At 33.5% G+C, this 25,416-nt stretch overlaps 1 protein-coding gene and 1 pseudogene across 1 annotated transcript; both read right to left on the minus strand.

The window, feature by feature from the left end:
* Positions 1-25,416, minus strand: part of LOC114288071 (ferric reduction oxidase 6-like) — a 187,759-nt pseudogene that overhangs the window by 99,035 nt on the left and 63,308 nt on the right.
* LOC114270465 (uncharacterized) lies at positions 4,157-18,355 on the minus strand. The gene is made up of 3 exons (XM_028211979.2): positions 18,160-18,355; positions 4,744-5,391; positions 4,157-4,472 (listed from the first exon to the last, which is right to left on the minus strand). Exons 2-3 carry the CDS (start codon positions 5,350-5,352, stop codon positions 4,374-4,376), a joined length of 708 nt encoding a protein of 235 aa, XP_028067780.2. The 5' UTR covers positions 5,353-5,391; positions 18,160-18,355; the 3' UTR covers positions 4,157-4,373.

Consider the following 25,416-nt stretch of genomic DNA (forward strand, 5'->3'; position numbering starts at 1 on the left):
ATATTTTTATCAATTTTGAGGATAAAACCACGCGGGGTCTGTTAGCCATGCCTTGTTTGGGTGATTGGTTTGCCACTTGCTTAGCTTTTGTTTATATATACTTTTTTAATCAATTTCTCTGCCAGCACAAGGCGGAGAAATAAGGAGACTTGGATTGCTTTTGTTTGTTTCCATCAAACACCTCTGTCTCTCAGTTCTCTCTCTCCTTCTGAAAATTTTTTCTTTGGTTATTTTTTTTATTATATAAAATCCTTGATTCATCAAAACCTGTTAAGTTCTAGACCGTAGTTCCATAGATCAAATTGTAGAGGGTTCTGAGGGCTCCGATTTAATCTGAACGAATCGAAATTTTGTTGCCAGAAATTTTTATTTTCTTGGAAGCTCTTAGATCGAGGTAGGAATTTTTCCTACACTTCTTTATGTACTTTTACTTGATTATAGGGAGCTTAGAGTTGTATATAATTTAATTAGAATTTTTGAAAAATTTGTGATTTATTTGCTTAAAAGAGAAATTTTGAAAAAAATAAAAAGTTGATGCCCAAATTGCGAAAGTGTAAACTTGGAATATGTTTGTAAGGTTATGAAAGAGTTATGTTTTAAATTTGAACAAAACGGACTTCAATTCGATTGGTTTTGAAATTTTTACCGGTTTGTGACCAAAAGAGTATTTTTAAAGAAAACAAAAGAATTACGTTTAACTTTTGAGGCTTTTGATCAAAATAGGATGTCATAATTGAATAATGCTTGGAGAATGAGTTTGGAAAGAAAATGATGTTTTCTTGGGCATTAACGGTATTATTTTGCTTAATGTATCTGTTGGAATAAAACCGTCACGGTTAGAAATGGACTTTGAGAGGTTATCGGACATGATTATGATATGAAAACTAGTGTAGTTGTTCATATTTGATTAAATGTGGAATAGATTGTATTTATCAGAATATTTTTAGAATTTAATTGTTTAAATATCTATTTAGAAATATTTGTTTTAGGCTATCGGTGGAGGATAACCATGATTGTTGTAGAAATGCATGAGACTTAGGTAAATTGAACCACATTACTCATTTGTTGCATTGGACGTTGCATTACATTCATTTCATTGGAAATGTATCTGTTTTTTACAAATGTTTGGAAATGTATCTGTTTGTGAAAAGATGAATACTTGGTGAATCTGGGTAGAGAGTGTAGAACCACGCGGTTAGGTGTTGAGCCTTCCAGTTTACTGGTAAAAATGACAGTGGTAGTGCATTAGGGCCTACTTGCAGACACTCACCTAGAGATTCACGGAGCTTGTGTTCATGTAATAGATATGGTTTAAAATGGAAATGGTTTTATATTTGTTGTTGTATCTCAGCATTGCATGTTTTATAAAAAGAGAGATAAACTGTTTTATCATGAGCATGGCATAAGCATACTCCTCTTTAGTCTTGTCATGGTCTATATGTTGTGTAATATATCTCTACTGGGCTGTGACTCACCCTATAAAGGAAACCGTTTCAGGTACATGTGATATGTGTCCGCCAAAGCACTGACTTGGGAGGACTCGGAGCTGAGACTTCATTTTTGTTTTATTGTTATTTGTTGAATGTAAGCCCAGGGTTGTATTTGCGTTCAGTTGAAACTTCATTTTGTATAACCAAGAAAGTTCTTGGATAAATTTGTAAGCCTGTAGGACATTTATTATCTGTTTGGCTTCTATTTCATACTTGTTATAAAATGCATGTTTGGGATTGGAACTGGAGCATTGAGATGTGAACAACATGTATTTGACATTTAGGATTTAATGGAAATGGAAGTATGGAATAGTTAGCTATATATATGTGTTTGTCTATCAAGTGGGTTTTGTTGCATAAATAGATATATCCTGCCCAATTTTTGGGGCGTTACATTTCTCATCCTTTACATAGCATGATCATATGTATTTCGATTAATTATATAATTTTTTAATGGCATTTCCTACTGGGCGATTGCTTACCAAAAAACTAATAACCTTTCAGGGAATGATGTTGATGTGCTACTGAAGTGATTGGCATGGAGAAGTTTCTAATGGGAGTGCGGAGGCTCCTTTTTGTGTTATGTTATAAAGGCTTGGGCTATTTTTGTGTGAAGTTAGATTTCCATCTTTTGTGTAATCAAAGAAAATTCTTGAAAAAATGTAAAGCCCTGAGGACATTTGTTTTGTGTTATCTCCAGTGTTTTGAACTATTACTCTTTCGATAATGTATTAATACATTGATGTAATTATATGAATAGTTTAAGGGAAAAGAGATAACTTAATATTTTAATTTATTGTCTTAGTTATAATGTTCTTAAATAACCATTATGAATTATTGATGAAATATCAAGCCGCTACAAAAACATGTTGATTATGAGTTTTGTGTACAAAAATATACCACACTGTACGTGTGATGTTTTTTATATGAATAGAAGTTTCTTAAAATATTTTTTGTTTATGGACCCATGAGAAATTAAGATCATAAATAATTTTACCTACCATACAAGTTTATTGTGATCTATTGTTCTATTATAGTGTGGGCATCATACTCATATGAGTATGATGTAAAATTTTTGATAAAATTTTGACATACCTAGCATTTTTGTATTCTATTTTCCGATCATAAGTAGTTTTCTGTTGAGAATCTCTCGTTCTTCAATTTACCAAGGCTGAGAAACGCTCACCAGAATTTCTACAAGGGTTAGGTTAATTTCATGTTTATATCTCAGTAAGACAGAATTTGCAGGGTTTGTGAGGCCTATCATTGGTGTCATTTTGATGATCAAATCCATTTATTTTGTAGCACGCTCAATGTAAATCATGCATGAAAAAATTTAAGTTGATTCGATAATTATAATATTTTTTTATTTTATTGTATTGTCTAAAAAAAAACAAAATAGATAGTATATTTCAAAAAAAACATATTTACTTTCCTTTTTTTTTTTTAAGACAAATGCAATAAAATAAAAAAATTATGAATATTAGGCCTCATTTGAGAAGTGGTTTTTTTAATCAAAAAGACATTAAAAAAACTAAAAAATCAACAACTCATACCAAAAAGTCAAAAATTCTCTTTTCTCTCTACTTTTTGCACATCTTTTCGTAAAAAACTAAAAAATCATCCAAAATATACTAATTTTTTTTACATAATATTTTAACTAAAAAATTAAAAAATTATTAAAAAATCATATTCCCAAACAAGACCTAAATAATATACATTGAAGGTGAACCAAAATGAACAGTTATCAAAACGAGATCCACGTGTAATCTTGAAGTCCAATAAAAAAAATATCAGTGTACATTGATATTTAACGACACCGTGATTGATGAAATTGCAAAGAGAGAGCAAGTTTAGCGAGAAATTTTTGAGTGCGTAAGTATCATGTGGTACATTTTTCTTCTCTCATTGATCAAAAGAGTGAAAGTTATATTTATGCGTTGAATGATAGGGAGATAACATAAGAGGATATGATATTTGTAATTAGTTGAAGGTACCATGTGGCAACCCAATAATTTTTCAAGTTTAACCGTTCATTTGGATGAAAAATGCTAAGAACTCTAAATATTTTATTAAATATTTTATCAAATATCTCATATAGATATGAGATTTATACCATGTAAATCCCATGTGGTCCCACACCCAAATAGAGCAAAGTTAAGGAGAAATCAATCACCTTACTAGTTTTCACTTTTTAAAAAATACTTTTCAAAAAATTCTACTTTCTTATTTTTTTCGTATTTTTTTTGTTTTTATTGAATTTTTTTAATATTTTAAGCAATTTTTTTACTTTTTAAACACACCTAACATAAATACACCTAAAAAGTAAAAAAATTGTAAAAAAAATCTTTTAAAAATTCACTAAATACCAAAAATATAAAAAAATACAAAAATTCAATTCATTTTTTGTATTTTTATGTATTTATTAACTTTTTAAAATATTTTTTCACAAATTTTTTACTTTTTAGACACATCTAAGTAAAGTGCATCTAAAAAAGTAAAAAAAAAAAATTAAAATTTAAAAAATATTCACTAAAAACAAAAAAAATACAAAAATCAAAAAAATCAATTTTCAAAAAACTTAATTCAGAAAACTCAAACCAAACACACTGAATATATTTTCTTTTCTTTCCAGCTTAACCAAATAGAGCAAGAGATAACACAGGTTGTCTAATAGCATTTTCTTTTCTTTTCCAAACCACATCAGACGATCTGAATGTTTTGATTGCAAGTCATTCACAAAAATGCAGCCTGCTTACAAGTTGAACTAACCAAACTGCAGATTCATACGTCTTTCAACAATTTCAAACCCTAGCATGAAACATAACAAAAAAAAATTGTGGTAAGCTTTTTAATATGATTGTAGGCTCCAATTATACGAACCTACACTGGCTTTGCCACCTTCTCTGCCACCTTCTCGTCAAGGAAGATACTAGTTAAAACTTCCTTTGATACCAGAGCTGCTTTCAGCAATTTCAAACCCTAACCAAAATCAAAAATAAATATATTAGTACATCGAACAAGAAAAAATATAGTACAAGATTTTTTTACCAGAAAGATATGTGGATAACCTCGGACCATCCATTTTAATAAAATACCCATAAAAAAAGCTTAAAATTTTAAAATCGTTACAACATTTTGAATCCATTATCAAGATAAATTTTCTGTAAGTAGAATTTTTAAATTTTCAACTGTTACACCAATAACATATGCAATCGGAAAATTTCAATACTTAAAACTTTTTTAAACATACCTCACCCATTCCAAAAGTTACAACCTTCTCCTCTAGAGCACTAATATTCGTAATGTTGCACTTGTTGAGCATTGTAATACCAGAAATGGTAGACATGGGTGTCACCACCAAATCATCCTTGATCATATACGTCACCACACCTTTCACATAGCCACCGCCCTCACTAGACGAAGCATTGTTATCCACATTGGGTTTAACCCATGTCATCTCAGTGGACATAGTGTACCGGCAATTGGGACAAATGGCTCGCGGTTCATCAGCAATGTATCGATGACAGCTTCCACACTTGTACACTTTCTTAACGGTAGAGACTTCATCGGTCAACAAAAGGGCAACTTGTGCCGAACTTGATGGTGCTTGGGGTTTCAACAGAGTCTCTTTGCTCTGGTTAGATTGCATGTAAGTTTCATTCAGATTTTCAACGCTTTCATAGAGATTTCCAAGGCTGCCAATCATGCTGGTATTGGCGAGGAGCCTGACTACAGTCCCAACAGGAAGAGAAAGAATGTTGAAGAGGAAGTCCACAAAGTCTTTTCCAGCTTCTGCAAAGAGGACCTTGTGGGCCTTTGTGTCAATGAGTAGCTTCAAGCTCACCTTGGAGGATGACATGGCTGTTAACTTGACTGTGCAGGGACACTAACCGAATGGCTGTTTGTATATATACATATTTAGACTTTGGAGATCAATGTTGGGAATATGAATGGGTAAAATGATCAATTATTGAGTGCCAACGTACTTGGACAACTCTCAAATGGAAATACATACATTGTGTCTTTTCATTTGATAACATATAGGTAATTGGAATAGGCGATGCAGAGACATTATTTTTTAAAACGAAAGAACATCAATGTCTCCGTTATCATTTTAAAAATCATCCATTGAATTGGCCTCTTGGGATCATTTTCCAAATCCAATGTTTCTAAATCTTAATTGGAGATCAAATCGTATCGCATTATATCATTAAATTATATAATATACTAGCGGTGCAGCAGTGCTATGCACGGCAATTCTATTTTTTATTTAAATAAAAAATAGACATAAATTTTTATTTAAAATAAATTCATATTATAATTTTTTTAAGAAATAATATTTGCATTTTTTTTCTTCTAGGCTCTCAAAATGATAGTGTAAGTAGTGATTTTTTAAGCAATAAAACTCATGAGATTTAAATAGAAAAACTTGAGATGCAAGTAAATGTTTTGCAATAATTTTTTTAAAATAACACTAACAAAATTATTTTGTAAATTAATTTACTATACAAAGAGATACATGAAATGTAAAATTAAAATTTTTGTACTATATGTTAAAAAATATACCAAAGGAAAAAATATGTTAAGCTAGACATATGACATAGAAATTTTTAAAAATAAGGTATATAGTCAAATTTACTAATAGTTAAGACGTATATATGATGAATTTCCAGAACTGATTCTTTCTTCTTCTCTTTTATTAATCAAAAGATATTACACTCTGAGTTTATATACACAATACAATCTTGATTCTTAACTGACTTTACCAACCTCTCCTAATAGCCTAATCATATATCTCTAACTAACTAAAATATATTTTTACAATGTAACCAACTCACACACTGTGATGACCCCGACCACCGTACTATTACATTACATTATTTCAATAAGTCTAATTGCATGATTATGTGTTTAATTGTGTGACTACATGCTTAATTTTGTAGTTATTTGTTATTACATGGAATATCTATTCGAATTGACAACTTAGAGACAGAAATTGAGAGCCAGGACAACTTCAGAAACTGAAATTGATTAGCTTAATAGACTAATTAGAATATTTAGAATTTTATGGCAACTTTCATCAAAATTTGATTCAGACCAAAATAATTAGAATAAAATAATTGGAATCAATATAACTTGGATAGGATTAATTATCGATAAATAAGCTTAATTAGCCTAGGCTAATCATACCCTATATAAGGCTCTAATTAAGGCCTCGTTTGGCAACCTCACTTTTTAGCCTAAAGTCCAAAAGTCACTAAAAAAATCAAAAAGTCAACAATTTATACCAGAAAGTCAAAGATTTTCTTTACTCTGTACTTTTTGCACTTCTTTTCGTAAAATTTTAAAAAGTCATCCCAAACATACTAGTTTTTTTTTTACATCATATTTTAGCCAAAAAGCCAAAAAGTTACTAAAAAAAGTCTTTTCCCAAACGAGGCCTAAGTCTTGAGCTCATATATACACACTTGGCTGAGATTATGAGAGAGTAGGAGAGTTACCTCAACACTTAGAGAGAGAGACAGACAGAGAGAGAAGAATTGTGAAGGAATTGAAGGGAATTGGAGAATTAAGCTATAAGACACTTGAATTCAAGCTCTAGGTATGATCTTCAACCCTAATCCTTGTAAATAAAACATGTAGAAGTTGAATTCATCTAAGTTTTGAGTTTATTTGCATGAAATTATACAATAGAGGAATGAATTAGCTTGAATTGGAAGAATTGGGTTGAACTACGTACATGCATGCATAAATTGAGTTAGAATCCATGAAATTCCTACATGCATGGCACATTTACACTTCAATTTGAAGAGTCCTTCATGTTTTCATACTTTTCATATCACTTGATTATGTTTTGAAGAAATATACATTCAATTTAAGTCAAACTTGCTTTATAACTTGAAATTGAAGATTTTGGTTGAGGATTTACCATGGTTTTGAACAATTGGTCCCAAATTAACTATGTTTCCATGTTTTATAATGTTTTTCCATGTTCTTGTATCTAAAATACGCGTTTGGAACCTTTGAATACCAACTTTGAAGTTCAAACACAGTTCTAGAAATTCCAAAATTCACACTGTTTGCTTGAACGAAGAAAGTGTCGCTCGATTGTGAAAATCGAGCTCCTAGAAGTTTTACAAAATTTTACAGACCGCTTGAGCAACCAAAGTGGCGCTCGAGCGAGGACCCTTCTTACTCAGTCTTCCGCTCGAGCGACCGTTGAGCGGAAATTTCATGCAACCAGTGCTTTTGCCAAGTTTGCAGACCGCTCAAGTGACAGAAGTTGCACTCGAGCGACCACCCTTATTTTTGAACCCCCGCTCGAGCGAAGGAGGTTGCACTCCAGCGAAGACCCTGTTTCCAGCAAAATTTGACTAATCCTTCTAAGTGCATACTTGCATTATCATGTCATTTTAAGTACTCTTAGGTACCAATTGAGCTCATATAAACATGGAATGAGTTAGAAACACATGAAGACAATTTAATTAAGTAGATTAACTATCGAATGGTACTCCAATTGTACGTTTGTTATGTGCCTTGTATAAGTGGACGTTCGAGGCCTAGCGACAACATAACCCATTGTGAGTAATAAGTTTACAAAGATGTGTTCAGGTTATGTTTACTTTCGAAAATGTTATTGCTATCAAAATTGATATATGATTGATTGAATGAGTTATTGAAACGTAATAATAATTGATGGAATAGCTTATTGAAACGTTATTTTCTCATAATGAATGAAATTCTGTTTTGAAATGGCTTTATGGCATCCATTGAACGTAGGCCCTTGCCTAGGGGAAACAATACCATGGCTTTTGGATTGATTAACACACAGAGATCTTTAGTGTTAGACCATTGTGGTCCATTGTCATCGAATATTATTACTTCATGGATGTGCCACACAAATTGACATTGAATGACATTGATGATGAAGTTAATGGATTATTGAGAACTGAAATGAACTTTGGTTTGGCAATGTTATCGAACTTCATTCATATAACCTCTTTATTCTGTTATTATTCACTCGGCCCTAACTCACTATTTATCTATATATATATATATATATATGTAGGTGGGCAAGCTGATCATCAAAGTTAAGAAAGCCTTAAGTCTACCCCGATCAGCCTTTTGAGGAGCTTCCAAGTGAAGTAACTAGGCTCATGTGGAGCCATGCTAGTTGAACCCCTTTTTGCTTATCAGAGTGATTTTGTATTTACGTATATTTTGGGGTTTTGTATAACTATAAGATGTGATGTTTAAATACAAAGAGTGAATATTTGCTTATGATATGAAGTCCTTTTCATATACGCACGGCTCAATGGATAACTTTTATGTTATTTTAGACTTCCGCTAAGCCCCGTACTTTATATTAAATGGATTTTTGTTTAGAGGTCGTAGGTAATCTATGATTACTGGCCGATCATGGCGCTAAACCTATAGAGGCAGGTTTGGGTCGTGACACACACACTTAGTAAATACACACCTAAACAATTTATATACGCTAAACTTCCTCTGTTTCATTAGGAATGACTACAACCTGAGCTGTGGCTACGACAGTTGCTAGCTTAGTCTTTTCAGCACTTGTGGACTTTATTTCCTCAGCCCTGCAAGCTAATGGGAAGAGTAGTGACCAGAAGCTTGGACTTTAAAGAAGAAAATATGGATGCTGATAAGGGCTTTGTAAATATATCAGCAATTTGATCATCGGTAGGGATATATTTAAGAACAAGTTTTCTGGCAGAGATCTTGTCTCTAATAAAATCACAATCCACTTCGATGTGTTTTGATCGAGTGTGAAAACTGGGTTAGAAGCAAGAGCTATAGCGGATTGGTTATCACACCAGAGAATGGGTGGAGCAGTGATAGCAATGCCGAAGTCAACAAGAAGCATTTGTAGCCAACTAAGTTCAGCAGTGGTATGTGCCAAAGATCTGTATTCAACCTCTGTAGAGGACCGGGAGACAGTAGGTTGCTTCTTAGCAAACCAGGAAATCAAATTAGAGCCTAGAAAAACACAATAGCCAGAAGTAGATTTCCTATCGAAGATGTCTCTTTCCCAATTAGAGTCAGAAAAAGCCTGAAAAGTAAAGGAACTGGGCTGAACTGTGAGTCCATGTGAAAGAGAACCTTGAACAAATCTAAGAATCTGTTTTAGAGCAGCAAAATGACCATTTGATGGAGCATGCATATGTTGACAAACTTGATTGAGAGCCAGAGACAAATCGGGCCTGGTTATAGTCAAATATTGTAAAGCTCCTACCAAACTTCTATACAGCTCAGGCTAATGAAAAGGTAGAGAATCTAAAGCAGTTGTAGAAGGCTTGACAGCAATAGGAGTGTTGCAAGGTTTGCAAGAATTCATACCAGCTTTGGCAAGAATTTCAGATGCATATTTGCATTGAGAGAGTACATAAGAGCTACTGACTTGATAGAAATACCTAAAAAATAGGAAATGGGCCCTAGCTCTTCCATAGCAAAGACTCTGCATTTGTTGAATAAGAGACTGAATATGAGCAGCACTATTCCCAGTAAGAAGAACGTCATCAACATAAGCAAGCAAAATGGTTATGGAGGAAGATGATTTCCTAATGAACAATGAATTGTCACAATAACTGTTGACAAACCCTTGTCCAAGCAAAAACTGAGAGAGAGTGGAATACCAGGCTCAAGGGGCTTGTTTGAGGCCAAAAAGGGCTTTTTGAAGCTTGCAAACATGGTGAGGATAAGCTGGATTGGAAAAACCAGGAGGTTGGAACATATAAACTTCCTCAGCCAAGATTCCATGGAGAAAAGCATTGCTTATGTCAAGCTGTTTAAGAGGCCAATGATAGTGTAAAGCCATGCAAAGCAAAACTCTAATAGTGGGTTGCTTGGCCACTGGGCTAAAAGTTTCATTATAATCAATCCCTTCTTGTTGCAAAAAACCTTTGGCAACCAACCTAGCTTTATGCCTAGCAATAGTGCCATCAGAATTTTTTTTGACTTTGAAAACCCATTTACATCCAATTGGGGTTTTAGAGGGAGGAGGAGGGACAAGAGACCAAGTCCCTTGTTTCATAAGGGCTTGATATTCTTCTTGCATAGCAGCAGTCCAAACAGGACTTTGAAGAGACAGCTTATAACTGGCAGGTTCTGAATTAGAAGAAACATCAGTGTGAGAAGAAGAAAGAAGGCAATGAGACTCATGGGATGTGTGTTAAGAGAACAAGGAAGATGAGGAGGAAGAGGCAACTCAATAGAAATAGAGTCAATAGGAGTAGGAACAATAGGTACACGTGTAACAAAAGGGCTAGAAGCAATTGGTGAAAGAGATCTAGAAAGGAGACATAAAAGAAGACCAGAAAAATGAGTGAATATGAGACAGAGAAGACGAAGCAGAAGAAGCAGGTTGAGATTGTTGAGTGAAAAGGAAAACATCTTCATGAAAGATGACACATATCTAGAGAGATAGACTTTCCCTGAGAGAGGATCCAAACACCGATAGCCTTTAGCTGATGGATGATAACCCAAAAAGACACAAGCAATTGATTTGGGCTGAAGTTTGTGAGTGACATAGGGCTTGAGCCAAGGATAACAAAGTCAACCAAAGACTTTCATGGAGTCATAAGAACGAGGTTGATGAAACAATAACTCATGAGGAGACTTGTGATGGAGTTTGGAACTAGGCATTCGATTAATGAGATATGTAGAGACAAAAATAGCATCAAACCAGTATTGAAGAGGAACAGAAGAATGACAAAGAACGACTATTACGGTTTCAGTGATGTGTCTATGTTTTCTCTTTGAAACACCATTTTGAGGAGGTGTCTAAGGATAAGAGGTTTGATGAAGAATACCATGTGCTAGTAAAAATTTGGTCATGGCCTTGTTAACAAATTCAGTGCCTCCATCTGTTCTGAGCACTTGTAAAGTTGTAGAAAATTGATTCTCAACAAATGCTTTAAACTCTAGGAATTTAGGGAAAAAAAAAAAAAAACCTCACTTTTATAGCACAAAGGATAAAGCCATGCAAACTTAGTAAATTCATCAACAAATAACACACAGTATTTAAAGAAGACACATAAGAGGTAAATGGCCACCACACATCTCTATGTATAAGAGAAAATGGTCTTTGTACAGTTGAATTAGAAAGTGAAAATGGAAACCTATGACTTTTGGAAACACTACAATCATGACAAGGTTGAGACATAACCCTTGGTTTTATTAATGAAAGAAATAAAATGCTTCTTTATATGTGCAAACTTAGAGGAAGACAGGTGACCTAGTCGTTTATGCCAAATGGACTCTACAGTAGACACAGTAGGACTGAAAAATACAGTAGCAGCATGTGACAATGAAGGAGAGTGACATGACTGAACAGGAGAAAAATGGTAGAGGCCATGAGAATTAAGGCCCTTGTGTAAAATGGCCTTGGTGTTATTGTCCTGAATCACAAAAGAGGAATCAGTAAATGTAATATTGCAATTATTCTCTTTAGTGAGCTTATGCACAGATACCAAATTAGATGAGATAGGAGCATGTAACACCTTATTGAGTTGGAATGAATGAAGAGAAGTGGGAAGAATACGCTTACCAATATGCATGATAGATGATGTTTGGCCATTTCCAACAGTAATCTGCTCAGATCCTTGATAAGGTTCATAAACTTGAAGATGACTCAAATCAGTAGTCATGTGATCTGTTGCAGCTGGGTCAAGCTACCATGGAGTGGAGTCACATGAGACAGATGGTGTAAAAGCAATATAAGCTCTTTTCTGAGGAAAACCAGATGACTGTGGTTGTACAATGGAAGCTTGAGAAATCCAAAGCTATCTCCATGGAAGAGCTCTCTTCCCTTCTTTGCTCAGAGTCGATTCACATAGGGTCCAAGCAAAAGAAATTGCAAACACAAGAGCCTAGTGTTTCCTATGTTGCTTCTAAAAGTTCAAGTTCCAATTATAGTAGAGGTCGTTTCTCTGCTCGAGGGAATAGAGGTAATTTCAGAGGTGAAAGGTTTTCTCATGGAAACACAGTGTGCCCAAATTTAATCTGCCAAATTTATCGTTTATATACACAATACAATCTTGATTCCTAACTGAATTTACTAACCACTCCTAACAGCCAAACCATATATGTCTAACTAACTAAAATATATTTTCACAATGTAACCAACTCATACACACTTTGTACATACACACATATACAATTTATACACACTAAACTTCTCTAATAGATATTTATGCTCAATTCTTCTAACTAATTCTGTTATACCAGCATATCTAACTAACACCACTCTCATAACCATATCTATTTTTTATTTTAAACTAATCTTGATCCATGTGGTCTAGCATGACGGCTTTGCACATGCTTGGGATGAGGTTGGCACTTCTTTTGTAGCTACAACTTAAGCTGAGGCAGCCGCCTAGTCTGTGAAGACTGCAGCTTTAGCTGAGGCTTCAATGTTGACTTTGATGATGGTGTCCATGCTCCTCAATACTCTTATCATCCCCCCCCCCCCCCCCTCCTCTCAAACCAATGGGGCTAGTGAACACTATTAGTTTGGCTGTAAGATAGTGAAACCGAGAAGAGGGCAAAGGCTTAGTAAAAATGTTAGCAATTTGTTCAGATGTAGGAAGATAAGAGAGAGTAATTTGTTTAGAAGAAACCCTCTCTCGAATAAAATGGAAATCAACTTCCATGTATTTGGAATGTGCGTGAAACACCAGATTGGAGGCCAAAGCCATAGTGGAAACATTGTCGCACCAAAGAACAGGAGGCGGAGAACAAGTAATGGACAATTCTGTGAGCAATGTTAAAGATGAAGAATTGATGAGGAAAAGTAAAGACATAATTGGAACACAAGAAGTGTGAATACTTCTAAAGATGAGCCTTTATATTTTTGGTGGATGTGTTGTTAGATTATTTTGGGATAAAAACAATGAATGTTGTTATTGTTTTTCTTTGTCGGAATTGTAACAATGAATGACTTGATAAATAATAAAGAATGTGGTGGAACATGATGAGTACTTGTTATGTGAATAAATCCTTATCATATGGTGGATGTGTAATTAAGCTAATATGTAACGGAAATAATGAATGATGTGTTGGCTTTGCCCACAAATCATAATGGGTAATGACTTGAGGAATGGACGGATTGGGATGTTGTTTTAGGGTCCGTTTCCCGTCGTATTTGAGCTAGCAAAGCGTGGCTTCGCATTCCTTTCGGCTTGTGACCGATAAAGGGTGAGGTTCCACGTTCCTTCCAGCTTGTGACCGGTAAAAGGTGAGGTTCCGCATTCCTTCCGGCTCATGACCAGTAAAGCGTGGTTGTGTGATGATGTGGCTTGGTAATGGAGCCAGTTTATATTTGGTTTATGTGAAACGATTATAACGAGATTTACACGTGTGATTGGGATAATGGTAGGTAAATAGTCATAATGGTGTATAGTTGAATATGTGGGATTGTGTAGATTCATCTAATGTGGTTATAATGGATAATAATTTGTTATGACTTATATTAGAATGATTATTTTCTATAATTAGACTTCTTGGTAATGTCAACAAGAGATTTTTGTATAGAACTTTTGAAAACTATACTAGAATCATATAGAAACAAAAAAAAAAAATCATTTCTTTGAAAAGTTGTTCGTGGATTTTTTTTAGGAAAATGGTATTCCTATATATATATATATATATTGTATTTTCGAATATGACAGAACATCTTAAATGTACATGTATTACTTGTTAGCATTCATGATCACATGTATCTAATGATCTTATTATTTAGAATCAAGGAAGATTCCTACTGGACTTCGTGTTCATCCCATTTATTTTGATCATTTTCAGGAACGAAGTCTGGAACGCCGGAATGAAGATTTGAAGAGCTTTTTTTTCTTTTACAAGTCATAGTGTAAATGAGAGATTTATGTGTAATTCAATGTGAATGTTAACATGTATTGTGGTTGTATTCATTCGAGAGAGAACAATATTATTATTACTCAATGTAATGGTTATTTGTAACAATAAATGTATTTAATAAAATGGACTTGAATTAAAGGTTTTGGTAATGTTTCCGAGTAATAAAATTTGGGGCGTGACAATATTTCTCAGCAAGAAACCAAGAAAAATATCCCCTCAAAAAAATATTTCATGATAAACCACAATGACAAAGCATAAAACACTAAGTTCAAATAATTGGAATAATCTGTCTAGGTTCATGCCATAAAATAAAGATAAATAAGTACTAAAGCTAAATTGCCTACTCTACATCAAAAGACAAAACGCAAATAATGGCTTAGATCTGACGTCTGTTCATGCCATAAAATGAAGATAAATAAGTATTAAAGCTAATAGCTTCTACTTGTTTTTCTTTTCTTTTTTCACCCCCTCCACATAAATCCATGAGCTACATTATTGTTTGGATTCAGGGGTATTAACAGTTGATTACCAGAAAAGTAGGGTGGGCCTGTATAATTAATCAAATAATGGCTTAGATCTAACCTCTGCTCTATTTTATGGACAAACAACAATTTGGAGAGACAAAAAGGGTCACCCAAACTAACCCTTCGGAACATCAAAGAAGCAATAATGCTTAAAAAAAGTTTCTAAAAAAAATTAAATACCTGAGAACCAATCTTAAGACCCACCCAGGACCAAACTCAAGATAGACCACCTACTCTCCGACAATCCTTCCGTTTCCCCTCCCCAGCAATCCCCTCCACTAACCACCCTCCCTCACCCCACCATCTTGACACCATCATCCTCCCCTCACCATTTTGTATCATTTTCATTTTTATGTTAAAACAATTTTTTGGTGTAAAAAACGGACTACTTTCCAAAATAATAATAATAAATTACGAAAGCAGTATGCCAAAATAATTTTATATGTTTTTCGAAAAATGAAAACGATACAAAATGTGTTACTCTTTCAAATGTTTATTCATTTCTATTAAAAGATAAATTTGCTAAACATAAAAATGATGTGTGAAAATCTATTCACCCAAAAAAAAATTTGTGATAATCACTGTTTGGGATGATTTGATAGGGGAAAGGGGGAAAGAAGAAATGAATGGCCAGCAGCAGCACTAGCATGGTAGAACACGAAATTTTGATTGATTCAATTAGAACTTTGAAAAAATTGAAGTTTATGTACAATTATAACTCTGCTATAATTGTGCCTCTATTAAATGGGTTGAGAATCTAAATGTGTCTATTAATAGAAAAATTGCAATAATGCATATAATTGCCCAATTAGGAGTATCTTTTGCAAATCTCCGTTGAAGTCTCATGATTGTCTCTTATTTGAGATTCTGCTAAATTTCAACTGCATATAAGGGATGGCAAATTACTCGACCCGATTGTATTTGTCACAACCCAATTTTAATAAAAAAAAGTTTGGGAGAACATTGATAGGGTAGGCTAAATCATAGAGGTACGAGCAGTGAGCCACCATGACAAAGTACAGCAAACTTCTGGTTGCCCTTGTACTACCATCCAGATCTCTGTTAAGAGAAATTCTGAAGTCTATTTGATGACTCAGAATAAGTAAAGGCTAGAGAAATTTGAACTAAGGCTAGAAAAATTCTAATCCTTAGGTAGTTTTGAGGTTTAAAATTGGTTTCTCGAATCAGATGTTTAAACTACATTTGTTAGGCATTCTGATTACTCGACCTTAGATTCCTTCTAGTTTTTTGGTAAGAGTTTCAAATTTGGTGTCAAATATTATACAAAGAATATACAGTGCATTAAAGCCATGTAGTGTATCAATTGGTTCCAGATTATGGTGCAGTAGTAAAATATATTTTGTTTTGATTCCATGTTCTAATAGGGAAACAAATAACACAGTGAATCCACCTTCAAACCCTCTTCGAACAATTGATCGATTCTCATATATGACTATTTGGCCTGTTTGGTAATCATTCCGTTTTTAATTTTTAGTTTATATTTACAAAAATTTTAAAAACTGTCATAAAAACTTGTTTGATAATTTTTTTAGTTTATAAATGATTATCTCAATTTATAATTTGAGAAAAAAACATAAACTCAAAAAATAAGTTTATGTTTTCAATTTTCAATTTTTTTTTTCAAATAATTTTTAAAAAAAATTTTTTTTCAAATAATTTTTTCCCCAATTAAATTTTTTTTCAATTATTTTTTTAATTAATTTTTTTTCAAATAATTTTTTTTTTCAATTAATTTTTTTAAATAATATTTTTTCAATTATTTTTCAATTATATGCGATCCCATTGTCATAAATAATAAAAATAAATATAAATATTTTAGACCTAAACAAACATATTTTTTAATTTTTATGCTTTTAAAATTTTTTACACATTTTGTTCAACCAAACGCATTTGTAATTTATGTTTTTTTAAAAATAAACAAAAAATAATTTATAAAATTTTTGTAAACATAAACCCAAAAACGTAAACGATACCAAAAGCTACTTAACCAACTCAATATTGTAAACAAAAGAAAGCTAAAGAAACTAACGAGAATTTCTGCTAATTTCTGTAAATTAATAAAAAAAATAAAAAAATAAAGAAAAAGAAGAAGAAAAACAGAATTTTTAATCACCGATTTTCTGCTAATTTCTGATAATAAAAAATTCCCCGAGGTAATCACCGATTTTTTGCTACTTTCTGCTAATTTTTTATTTTTATTTTTTTGAAAATTCATGATATTTTCTTTAACTCAAGTGCTGAGTTTTACTGGTCTCATGTATTCATATCAGATTCGACCTACAAATTCTTGGGGGCTTCTATTTACACACCACCATTTCTCTTATCCCACACCATTTTTCAATTTTTTTTTCTCATTTTGCCCATTTAGGAAATTACCAAAAAGGACACCGCAATTCTCATTTTTCAATTTTTTTTTTTATTTATTCTCATTTTACACACCGCCAACCCTCGCCCCACCCATCCCGGTTACCTTCCCTAGCCATCTTCTTCCGCAGGTTCCTCCACTCCCCACTCCTCTCATTTTCCAAAAAACACCAGCCACCACCACCGTCTCCTCCGTGACCCCTTCTGCCTTGGCTACCCACTCCCCAACTTCATCTCAGCGCGTCTGCCCAGTGCCCTCTTTACAGCGCCGTCGCAGACCGATGAATAGAATAGATCGTGATTGAGAGAGAGAGAGAGAGAAATCGCAGATTGTAGAAAGAGAGAGATCACCACCTCATTCCCCCAAAACATCCAACCACCGCCACCACCTCCGCAGCCCGACAAAGAGAGTAGATCGTGATATTGCGATCACGATTGAGAGAGTGAGAAATTGTAGGGGTGTGTGTGTGTGTGTGTGTGTGAGCGAGAGAGAGAGAGAGAGAGAGAGAGATCCAGGTAGGTAGTAGGTGGTAAAGAGAGGTGACGGCTAAGGGAGAAGGCTCCCGCACCGGCAGTGGAAGTGGTCGGGGTTGAGGTTCTGGTTAGTAAAAAATGATGAAGATAATGGGGTTTGAGGAATTTAATAGTGTGAATTGAGAAATTGTGTGGTGTGAATAAAGAAATGGTGTGGGATGAGAGAATTGATGATGGGTAAATAGAGGCTCCCAAATTCTTCACTTCCACTTGTAAATATTCTCGCTATGTAAGCAGAGAAATTAATCGAACAAATGGAGTGAGTGTGTGTGTGTGTGTGTGAGAGAGAGAGAGAGAGAGAGAGAGAGAGAGGGGGAATCCGAACATACCTCAAGAATTGTCGCCGCCAAAGGGAAAGCACTGCTCCAGGTCGAAGTCTCGCGCCGCTAAACCAATCTCCCCTTCGAACCCTCTCTCTTCTCACTCTCCCTCTCTTCTAGGTTTTGCAACATCCACTTTTCTATAGAAACCAATTAGAAGGCAAAGAGTTTGTATTTTGATTAAAAAAAAATTAATAGTAACTCTAATCGATGTGTTTGATTTGAGTTTTCTGAATTAAGTTTTTTGAAAATTGAATTTTTTGATTTTTATGGTTTTTTGTTTTTAGTGAATATTTTTAAAATTTTCAACATTTTTTTTACTTTTTTAGATGTACCTTACTTAGATGTATTTAAAAAGTAAAAAAAATGTGAAAAAATATTTTAAAAAATTAAGAAATACATAAAAATATAAAAAATGTACTGAATTCTTATATTTTTTTATATTTATGGTATTTAGTGAATTTTTAAAAGATTTTTTTTACAATTTTTTTACTTTTTAGGTGTATTTATGTTAGGTGTGTCTAAAAAGTAAAAAATTTGCATAAAATATTAAAAAAATTCAGTAAAAACAAAAAAACACGAAAAATAAGAAAGCAGAATTTTCTAAAAACTGTTTTTAGAAAAATGAAACCAAACATAGTGAATATATTTTTGGTGATTCACATCGGATCATATTTTATTTGGCACCATTTTTTTTAGATTAGGTTTGGCATTCTTAAAAAAAATTTAAAAGTTAAAAAATCACTATCCTATTTAAGTCACATCATTTTATTTAAATTACATTATCTCTCTACAATATCACTTCACATCCGACCCATATTTCATAAAAAGTCAAAAAGTGTACTTATTTAGATCATCACAAACAACCCCTTAGTCATACTACTCATGATATAAATTGTGCCGTGAGAAGTAAAATGTTTTTAACGACTACCATTTGTGTGCTATGTATAATTGATATATTAATGGCATGCCATTTGAATGTCATAGAAAGTTTTATTATTTACGGCTAATATTGCAAGTCGTAAGAAAATCACCATTATTAACATTAACAACCTAACCAATAGACATGTCGTGGTTAGGATATTATTTACGACAAACAAAAAAAGAAAGTCGTAAAAGTGAAAAAATTAGGCTTGCATTTATTGTATGTCATAAAAACCCATTTTTGTTGTAGTCCCTCTTGTTTTTATCGCTCCTCATTGCCACTCCCTTGAAACCCCTCTTACCACTCTCTGCAACCAGTCACTACCATATTCGTTTCTGAACGCCCACCACCTCTGGTAGTGGAGTCTGCGATCCTGTTCTTTTCATTCACAGCCTCACATCTTTTTTTTTCTTCTTCTTTTTCTCCTCCTTCTCCTTTTCCTCCACCATATTCTTTCTCCTCCCGAAACCTTAGATTTGAATCTCAGATCTAGGGTTTCGAAAGGGGAAAGAAGGTGGAGGAGAAAAAGAAAAAGAAAAGGAAAAGAGAATGGTTGGGAAGGGAGGTCGCGACAGGAGGTTGCATTCGTGGAGATCGCAGTGGCAGACAAAAATGGAAGCTATGGAGAATAAAGGCGGCGACGGGGAGCAGGAGGAGATGGCAACGAGAAGGGTATAGAAAAGAGGAAGAAGAAAAAGGAGAAGGAGAGGTTGATTACAGACGACAATGAAGAAGGTTCTGGGAACGACTAACTGTAGCTAGAAATTCTGATCGGAAAAACACCAGAGTTAAGAGGAGATCGCCGGAGTTAGGTTTACAGTTTGGTCACTTTGGTAATTTATTGAAGGATATAATGATATTTAACAAAATTTGAACATTGGGGTATCCAAACAAACTTTTGAGGTACATTTAGAGCCACGCATGGTAATTGTGTCTTTCCTATATGAAAAAATATTTTTGTGGCCTCTATACATGAAAAATTATTACCGTGTCCTTTTTTCATTAAAATATTATGCTGTGGGAGTTTTGATCTGGTTTCTCTCTCTTTTTTCTAATACTCTTTACCTCTTGTAAACTAAATGCAACGTGCATAAATTATAATAGAAATCTAAGAAGCATGGACATGGGATATGGATATGCGGACAAGACAATTTTCAAAAAATATAACACTTGACATGTGGGAGATACGCACAAAATATATAGTATTTATTATATATTATATATATAAATATATCATTCAAAGATAATAATAAAAAAAACTCAATATAATACTAATTTTTGTAAATCTATATTAATTTTCTTTCATCTTTATTCGTTAGGTTTAGTTTTATGCATATCTAAGTAATGGACATGTGTCCTTTAAGTATCCAAAGGGTGTCCGGATCTAAAAAAAAAATTAAAAAAAAATAATAGGACACGTTGGACAAGTGTCCAACGCATGTTAAGAAGTGCCCGATGAGTGTTAGTGCCTGATAACGAACAAACAATTACTAATTAGAGTTGTGAAAGACAACATAAGTGTATTTGAGCATATACGAATAAAGGTAGCTCAACTAATAAGTCACTTAGCTGATCGCCTAAGGTCTATCAAGAAAATCTTGAAAAAAAATTTACTATTGAAGTGCTCGATTTTTCAAAAACCTAATGATATAAAGTCTTATTATGATGTTTGCTTTAAGGTGTTCAAAAATCTTGAGCCATTACTATGTATGAATCTATTCATGTAAATGGAAGCAAAAATGGATCTTGAAAAACTCACTTCTTATAAGAGACGACCTTGCATTGCCCATACTAATATAAAAAATAGTCCTTGGAGAGTGAAGAGTGTTAGAATGGTTGAGGAAATTCTGTACAGAAACAGAATTTTTCGATAACTTTGGATTATAATTTAACTAGGTCCCAAGTACCGGTCATAGCGGGTATTGGTGGTAACGCGTTCTATGCCATGTTGTGATTCATGCAGTATATCTAGTTGCTCAAAACCATTATCGAGTGAATGGGAAGTTGAAGCCAAAGTGAGCTCCATAGAAATGGTATTTTTGGTGAAATTTCCATGAAGACTGGAATTAAGATTTGTCCCACATTGCTTTGGTAGGCAAACTTTGTGTGGGTTTATAAGCCTTGGGTTTGGAACTTGAGGAGAGCCCCAAGGGGTACCCAAGTTTTGTAGAAGAGTGAGGTTATAGGCAAAGTGGGCTAGACCCATTGGATGCAAAACAACACACACATGCACACCGTCGCTGCTATTCGTCCGGTCGGGCAGGCTGGCTGGGCACGGGTGCATGGTGTGAGGTTGGGTTGGGCTTGTCTGGCCCAATGCTTATCTTCTTGGGCCAAAAACTTTTTGAATTTTATTTTTCTAAAATTAAATTCTTACCTTTTTTTTTTTTTTTGGAATTTGAATTTTGAAATTAATTCCGAAATGGTGTCCAGATTTTTTCCTTCACCCAAACAGGTTTATATCTGTTTAAATTCAACCCGAACAAATTCAGCATCTGTTTAAATTCAAACCAAACAGGTTCCTTACCTGTTCGAACAGTATCGAACAAGTACTATACCTGTTCAAATAGGTTTGTTACCTATTGGATTCAAATCTAAAAAGCCACCAGTGCACTTATAAATAGTCAGTCTCTTATTTGGATTTTGCATTCAATTTTTTCCGTTCTAATTTTGCTATTGCTCTTTGCATTTTGTTGCATTTAATTTTCCTGTGAAAAAGAGTATAAATATAAAGTGTGTTCGTTGTACAAACAGTTTGTAGTGCTACTTCTGTTTGTTGTAGATCATTTCATTCTGAGAGATAGACGTCCATAATCTGTTAGCACCTGAGAGAGGACAAATCTATCTTAAGGAGATAGTGTTCTGTTAGACTTATTTATTTTAATGATTCAATCAATTATGTTTTAATTTATTTTAAAGAGAAAAATAGAATCAAAATTTATTTTACACCATTATTTCTTATCTAAACTTTTATCCTAAATGTTATTAGAATGTATTTAATATTTTCTTAAACTAGGAGTTCATTTCAACCCAAAAACCATGCCCAAAACAAAAGATCAAACAGCCCAAAACATAAGTTCAAACAGCCCAACATAGCAGCAGTTCAAACGGTTCAAAACTGTCAAGCACCGGACGTCCGGATGGACATCCGGCCAAGGCTTTTTTGCCCAGTTCTGCTTCAGATCGACCTATCCTCTTAATGGATCTGTGCTACAACGGCCATTTTTCAAAATAAAGATGTTCCGGACCAAGCTTTGTCTTCTATAAGTTCAAATCAGTAATGATGGAATGGTTTATATTTAAAATGAATTCAATGGCTCTATAAGCCTTATGATATATATGTATACCAGAGCCTATATACTAGAGTTTGAGTGAACAACACACAACAACTACATCTTACTTACTGAAATCCAGAAAACATTCTTTTATCTATAAGTACTCTCATCTATTCTCTGAAAAATTCTCTGAGAAGTGTTCTTCAATTTTTTATTTACATCTTTCTCTCAGTAATTATACACTGAGCCTTATAACCTTAAGCTCATCTTTCCTATGTGAGGTTTTTAGAAAAATCAAAGCTTCATTTTATATATCTACCTATGAGAGATAATTCTTGTAACTTTCTGTGAAAGCAAAAACACCTTCTTTTCAACCTTGTAAGAGTGTAGTACACTCAGTGTTCTTGATTTAGAAAGTCTGTATAAAATCCGTGGATGATTGCTCAATTTGTGAAAAGGTTGCTAGCACCATGTGAAGCTAGAGTATAGTGGAAAATCTCAAGTGAAGCTTGAGGAGTGGATGTAGGCCGAGTTGAAATCGAACCACTATAAATCTGTTTGCCTCTCTTTTCCTTATCTCTTTATTTTATTTAAATTGCCATAGCTATATTTCACATTTTCACTGTGCCAAAATCATTAATTGATATAATTGTTAGATCACTCGTTTTAATTATCTTCATTTCATTAATTATATTTATCTATTGTGCTAGTCATAATTTTTATTAGAGTATTATTATAATTAATTGTAAAAACCTAATTCACCCCCTTCTTAGGTTGTCTTTTGGGTAACAATTGGTATCAAAGCCTAGACTCTTGCTTTAGATTTAACCATTTGGGAGTTTTAATCCATGGCAACCTTAGCTAGCACTAGCACTGCTGCAGGACAAGCTACTAATAGGCCACCTTTGTTTGACAGAAACAACTATAGTCATTGGAAAGATAAGATGACCCTATACCTATAAGCCACTGATTATGCCATGTGGATTATTGTCACCAAAGGTCCAAAAATTTCTACCAAATTAGTAGACAACATTAGTGTACCTAAAACTGAAGATGAATGTGATAAGAGGGATCACAAATTATTGCAAGCCAATGCTAAAGCCAAACTCACCTTTGTTTGTGGATTAGACTCTAAGGAGTATAATAGAATTTTAAGTTGTGATTCGGCAAAAGAAATTTGTGACAAACTTGAGGTAACGTATGAAGGTACAAACCAAGTAAAGGAATCTCGTATCGATATGCTTGTTCATAGTTATGAATTGTTTAAAATGAACTCTGATGAATCTATTTCAAGTATGCTTACTAGATTTACTGAAATTGTAAACTCTTTGAAATCTCTTAGCAAAACTTATACTAATAGTGAGTTGGTGAGAAAAATTCTTAGGTGTTTACCAAAGAATTAGGAAGCAAAGGTCATCGCCATTATAGAAGTCAAAAATCTCTCCACACTTGGATTGGATGAGCTTATGAGTTCCCTTATGACTCATGAGATCACCATGAAAGGACATGAGGATGTTGAAAACAAAAAGAGAAGTGGAATTGCATTCAAAGCCTCATCAAATGAAGAAGAACATGAAAACTCCAATGATGATGAAAGCTATGCCATGTGTAGTAGAAACATCAAAAAGCACTTCAAGAAAAACAATTATGGAAGAAGAAGACCTTTCAAGAAAGAGTACAACAAAGATAACAAGAAAAAACCTATTATTTGCTATGAGTGCAAAAATCCTAAACATATGAAGATGGATTGTCTAAAATTAAAAAATCATGGAAAAAACTACAAAAGAAACAAGAAGGCCATGGTAGCAACTTGGGGAGAAAGTGAAGATGAAAGCTCAAGTGATGAAATTAAAAATGAAGTAGCCAACTTGTGTCTCATCGCTCTTGAAGATGAAGACTCTACTCAAGATGAGGTAACTACTCTTTATGAAGAACTTGAAAGTGCATTCCATGAACTACAAGATGAATTTAGAAAAGTTTGTGCCAAAAATAATAAGTTAAAAAAATCTGTTGCATCTTTATCTAGTAATGTAGAAGAATTAAAGAAAAAAAAATTGTTTTGAAAAATGATTTTGATACCATCTCTAATGAGAAAACTACTTTAAAAAACAATATTGATGATTTAACAAAATCACTTGAAAATTTTGTAAAATGTAGAAATAATCTCAACATGCTTCTTGGAAATCAAAGATGTGTTTTCGATAAAGCAGGCATTGGATATGACCTTATTAAGAAACAAAAGAATCTCAATATAATTTTTGAAAAGGCACCTCTCATGACACACCCTCATATTACTTGTCATTATTGTAGAAGGAAAGGCCATTACATATCTTCTTGTCCATTCAAAAAGAATATGAACATAAAAATTAAAAAGATTTGGATTGTTAAGGGATCTAACAAAACTAACCAAGAAGGACCCAAGAAACTATGGGTACCAAAAACCAACACTTGATTGTCATCTTGTAGGTTTGCTTTAAGTCCAAAGCAAAAGAAGGGAAGTGGTACCTTGATAGTGGATGTTCCAAACACATGACCAGAAATAAATCCTTCTTTACTAAACTATCATCGAAAGATTGAGGATTTGTTACTTTTGGAGGCAACAAGAAATGAAAAATTTTCGGTATTGGTAGCATCAGTATCTCTCCTAACCCGTCCATTGAAAGTGTTTTACTTGTTGATGGACTTAATCACAATCTACTTAGTATTAGTCAATTATGTGATAAGGGTAATTGTGTTATTTTTTATAAATCACATTGCACAATTGAAAGCACAAATGATCATAAAGCTTTATTCGTTGGTAATCGCCATGATAATGTTTATGTTTTTCATCTCAATGATCTCTATGCTAGTGATGTTAAATGTTTATATGTTAATAGTGAAAATAGTTGGTTATGGTATAGAAGACTTGGTCATGCTCATATGGATTTAATTGCTAAACTTTTGAGAAAGGATTTGGTCATTGGACTTTCAAAAATTAAATTTGAAAAAGATCATCTTTGTAGTGCTTGTCAACAAGGAAAACAAACTAAAACATCGTTTAAATCAAAATCTCATATTTTCACAACT

Source organism: Camellia sinensis, chromosome 5, assembly GCF_055761805.1.
Source record: "Camellia sinensis isolate YWXY chromosome 5, ASM5576180v1, whole genome shotgun sequence".
NCBI classification, from domain to species: Eukaryota; Viridiplantae; Streptophyta; class Magnoliopsida; order Ericales; family Theaceae; genus Camellia; species Camellia sinensis.

Excerpts from the sequence above, each read along its gene's own strand:
- LOC114270465 (XM_028211979.2), bottom strand. The coding sequence starts at position 5,352 with ATGTCATCCTCCAAGGTGAGCTTGAAGCTACTCATTGACACAAAGGCC. Across the intron at positions 4,473-4,743 it reads TAACTTTTGGAATGGGTGAG|GGTTTGAAATTGCTGAAAGC; the intron begins GTATGTTTAAAA and ends GATTTTGGTTAG.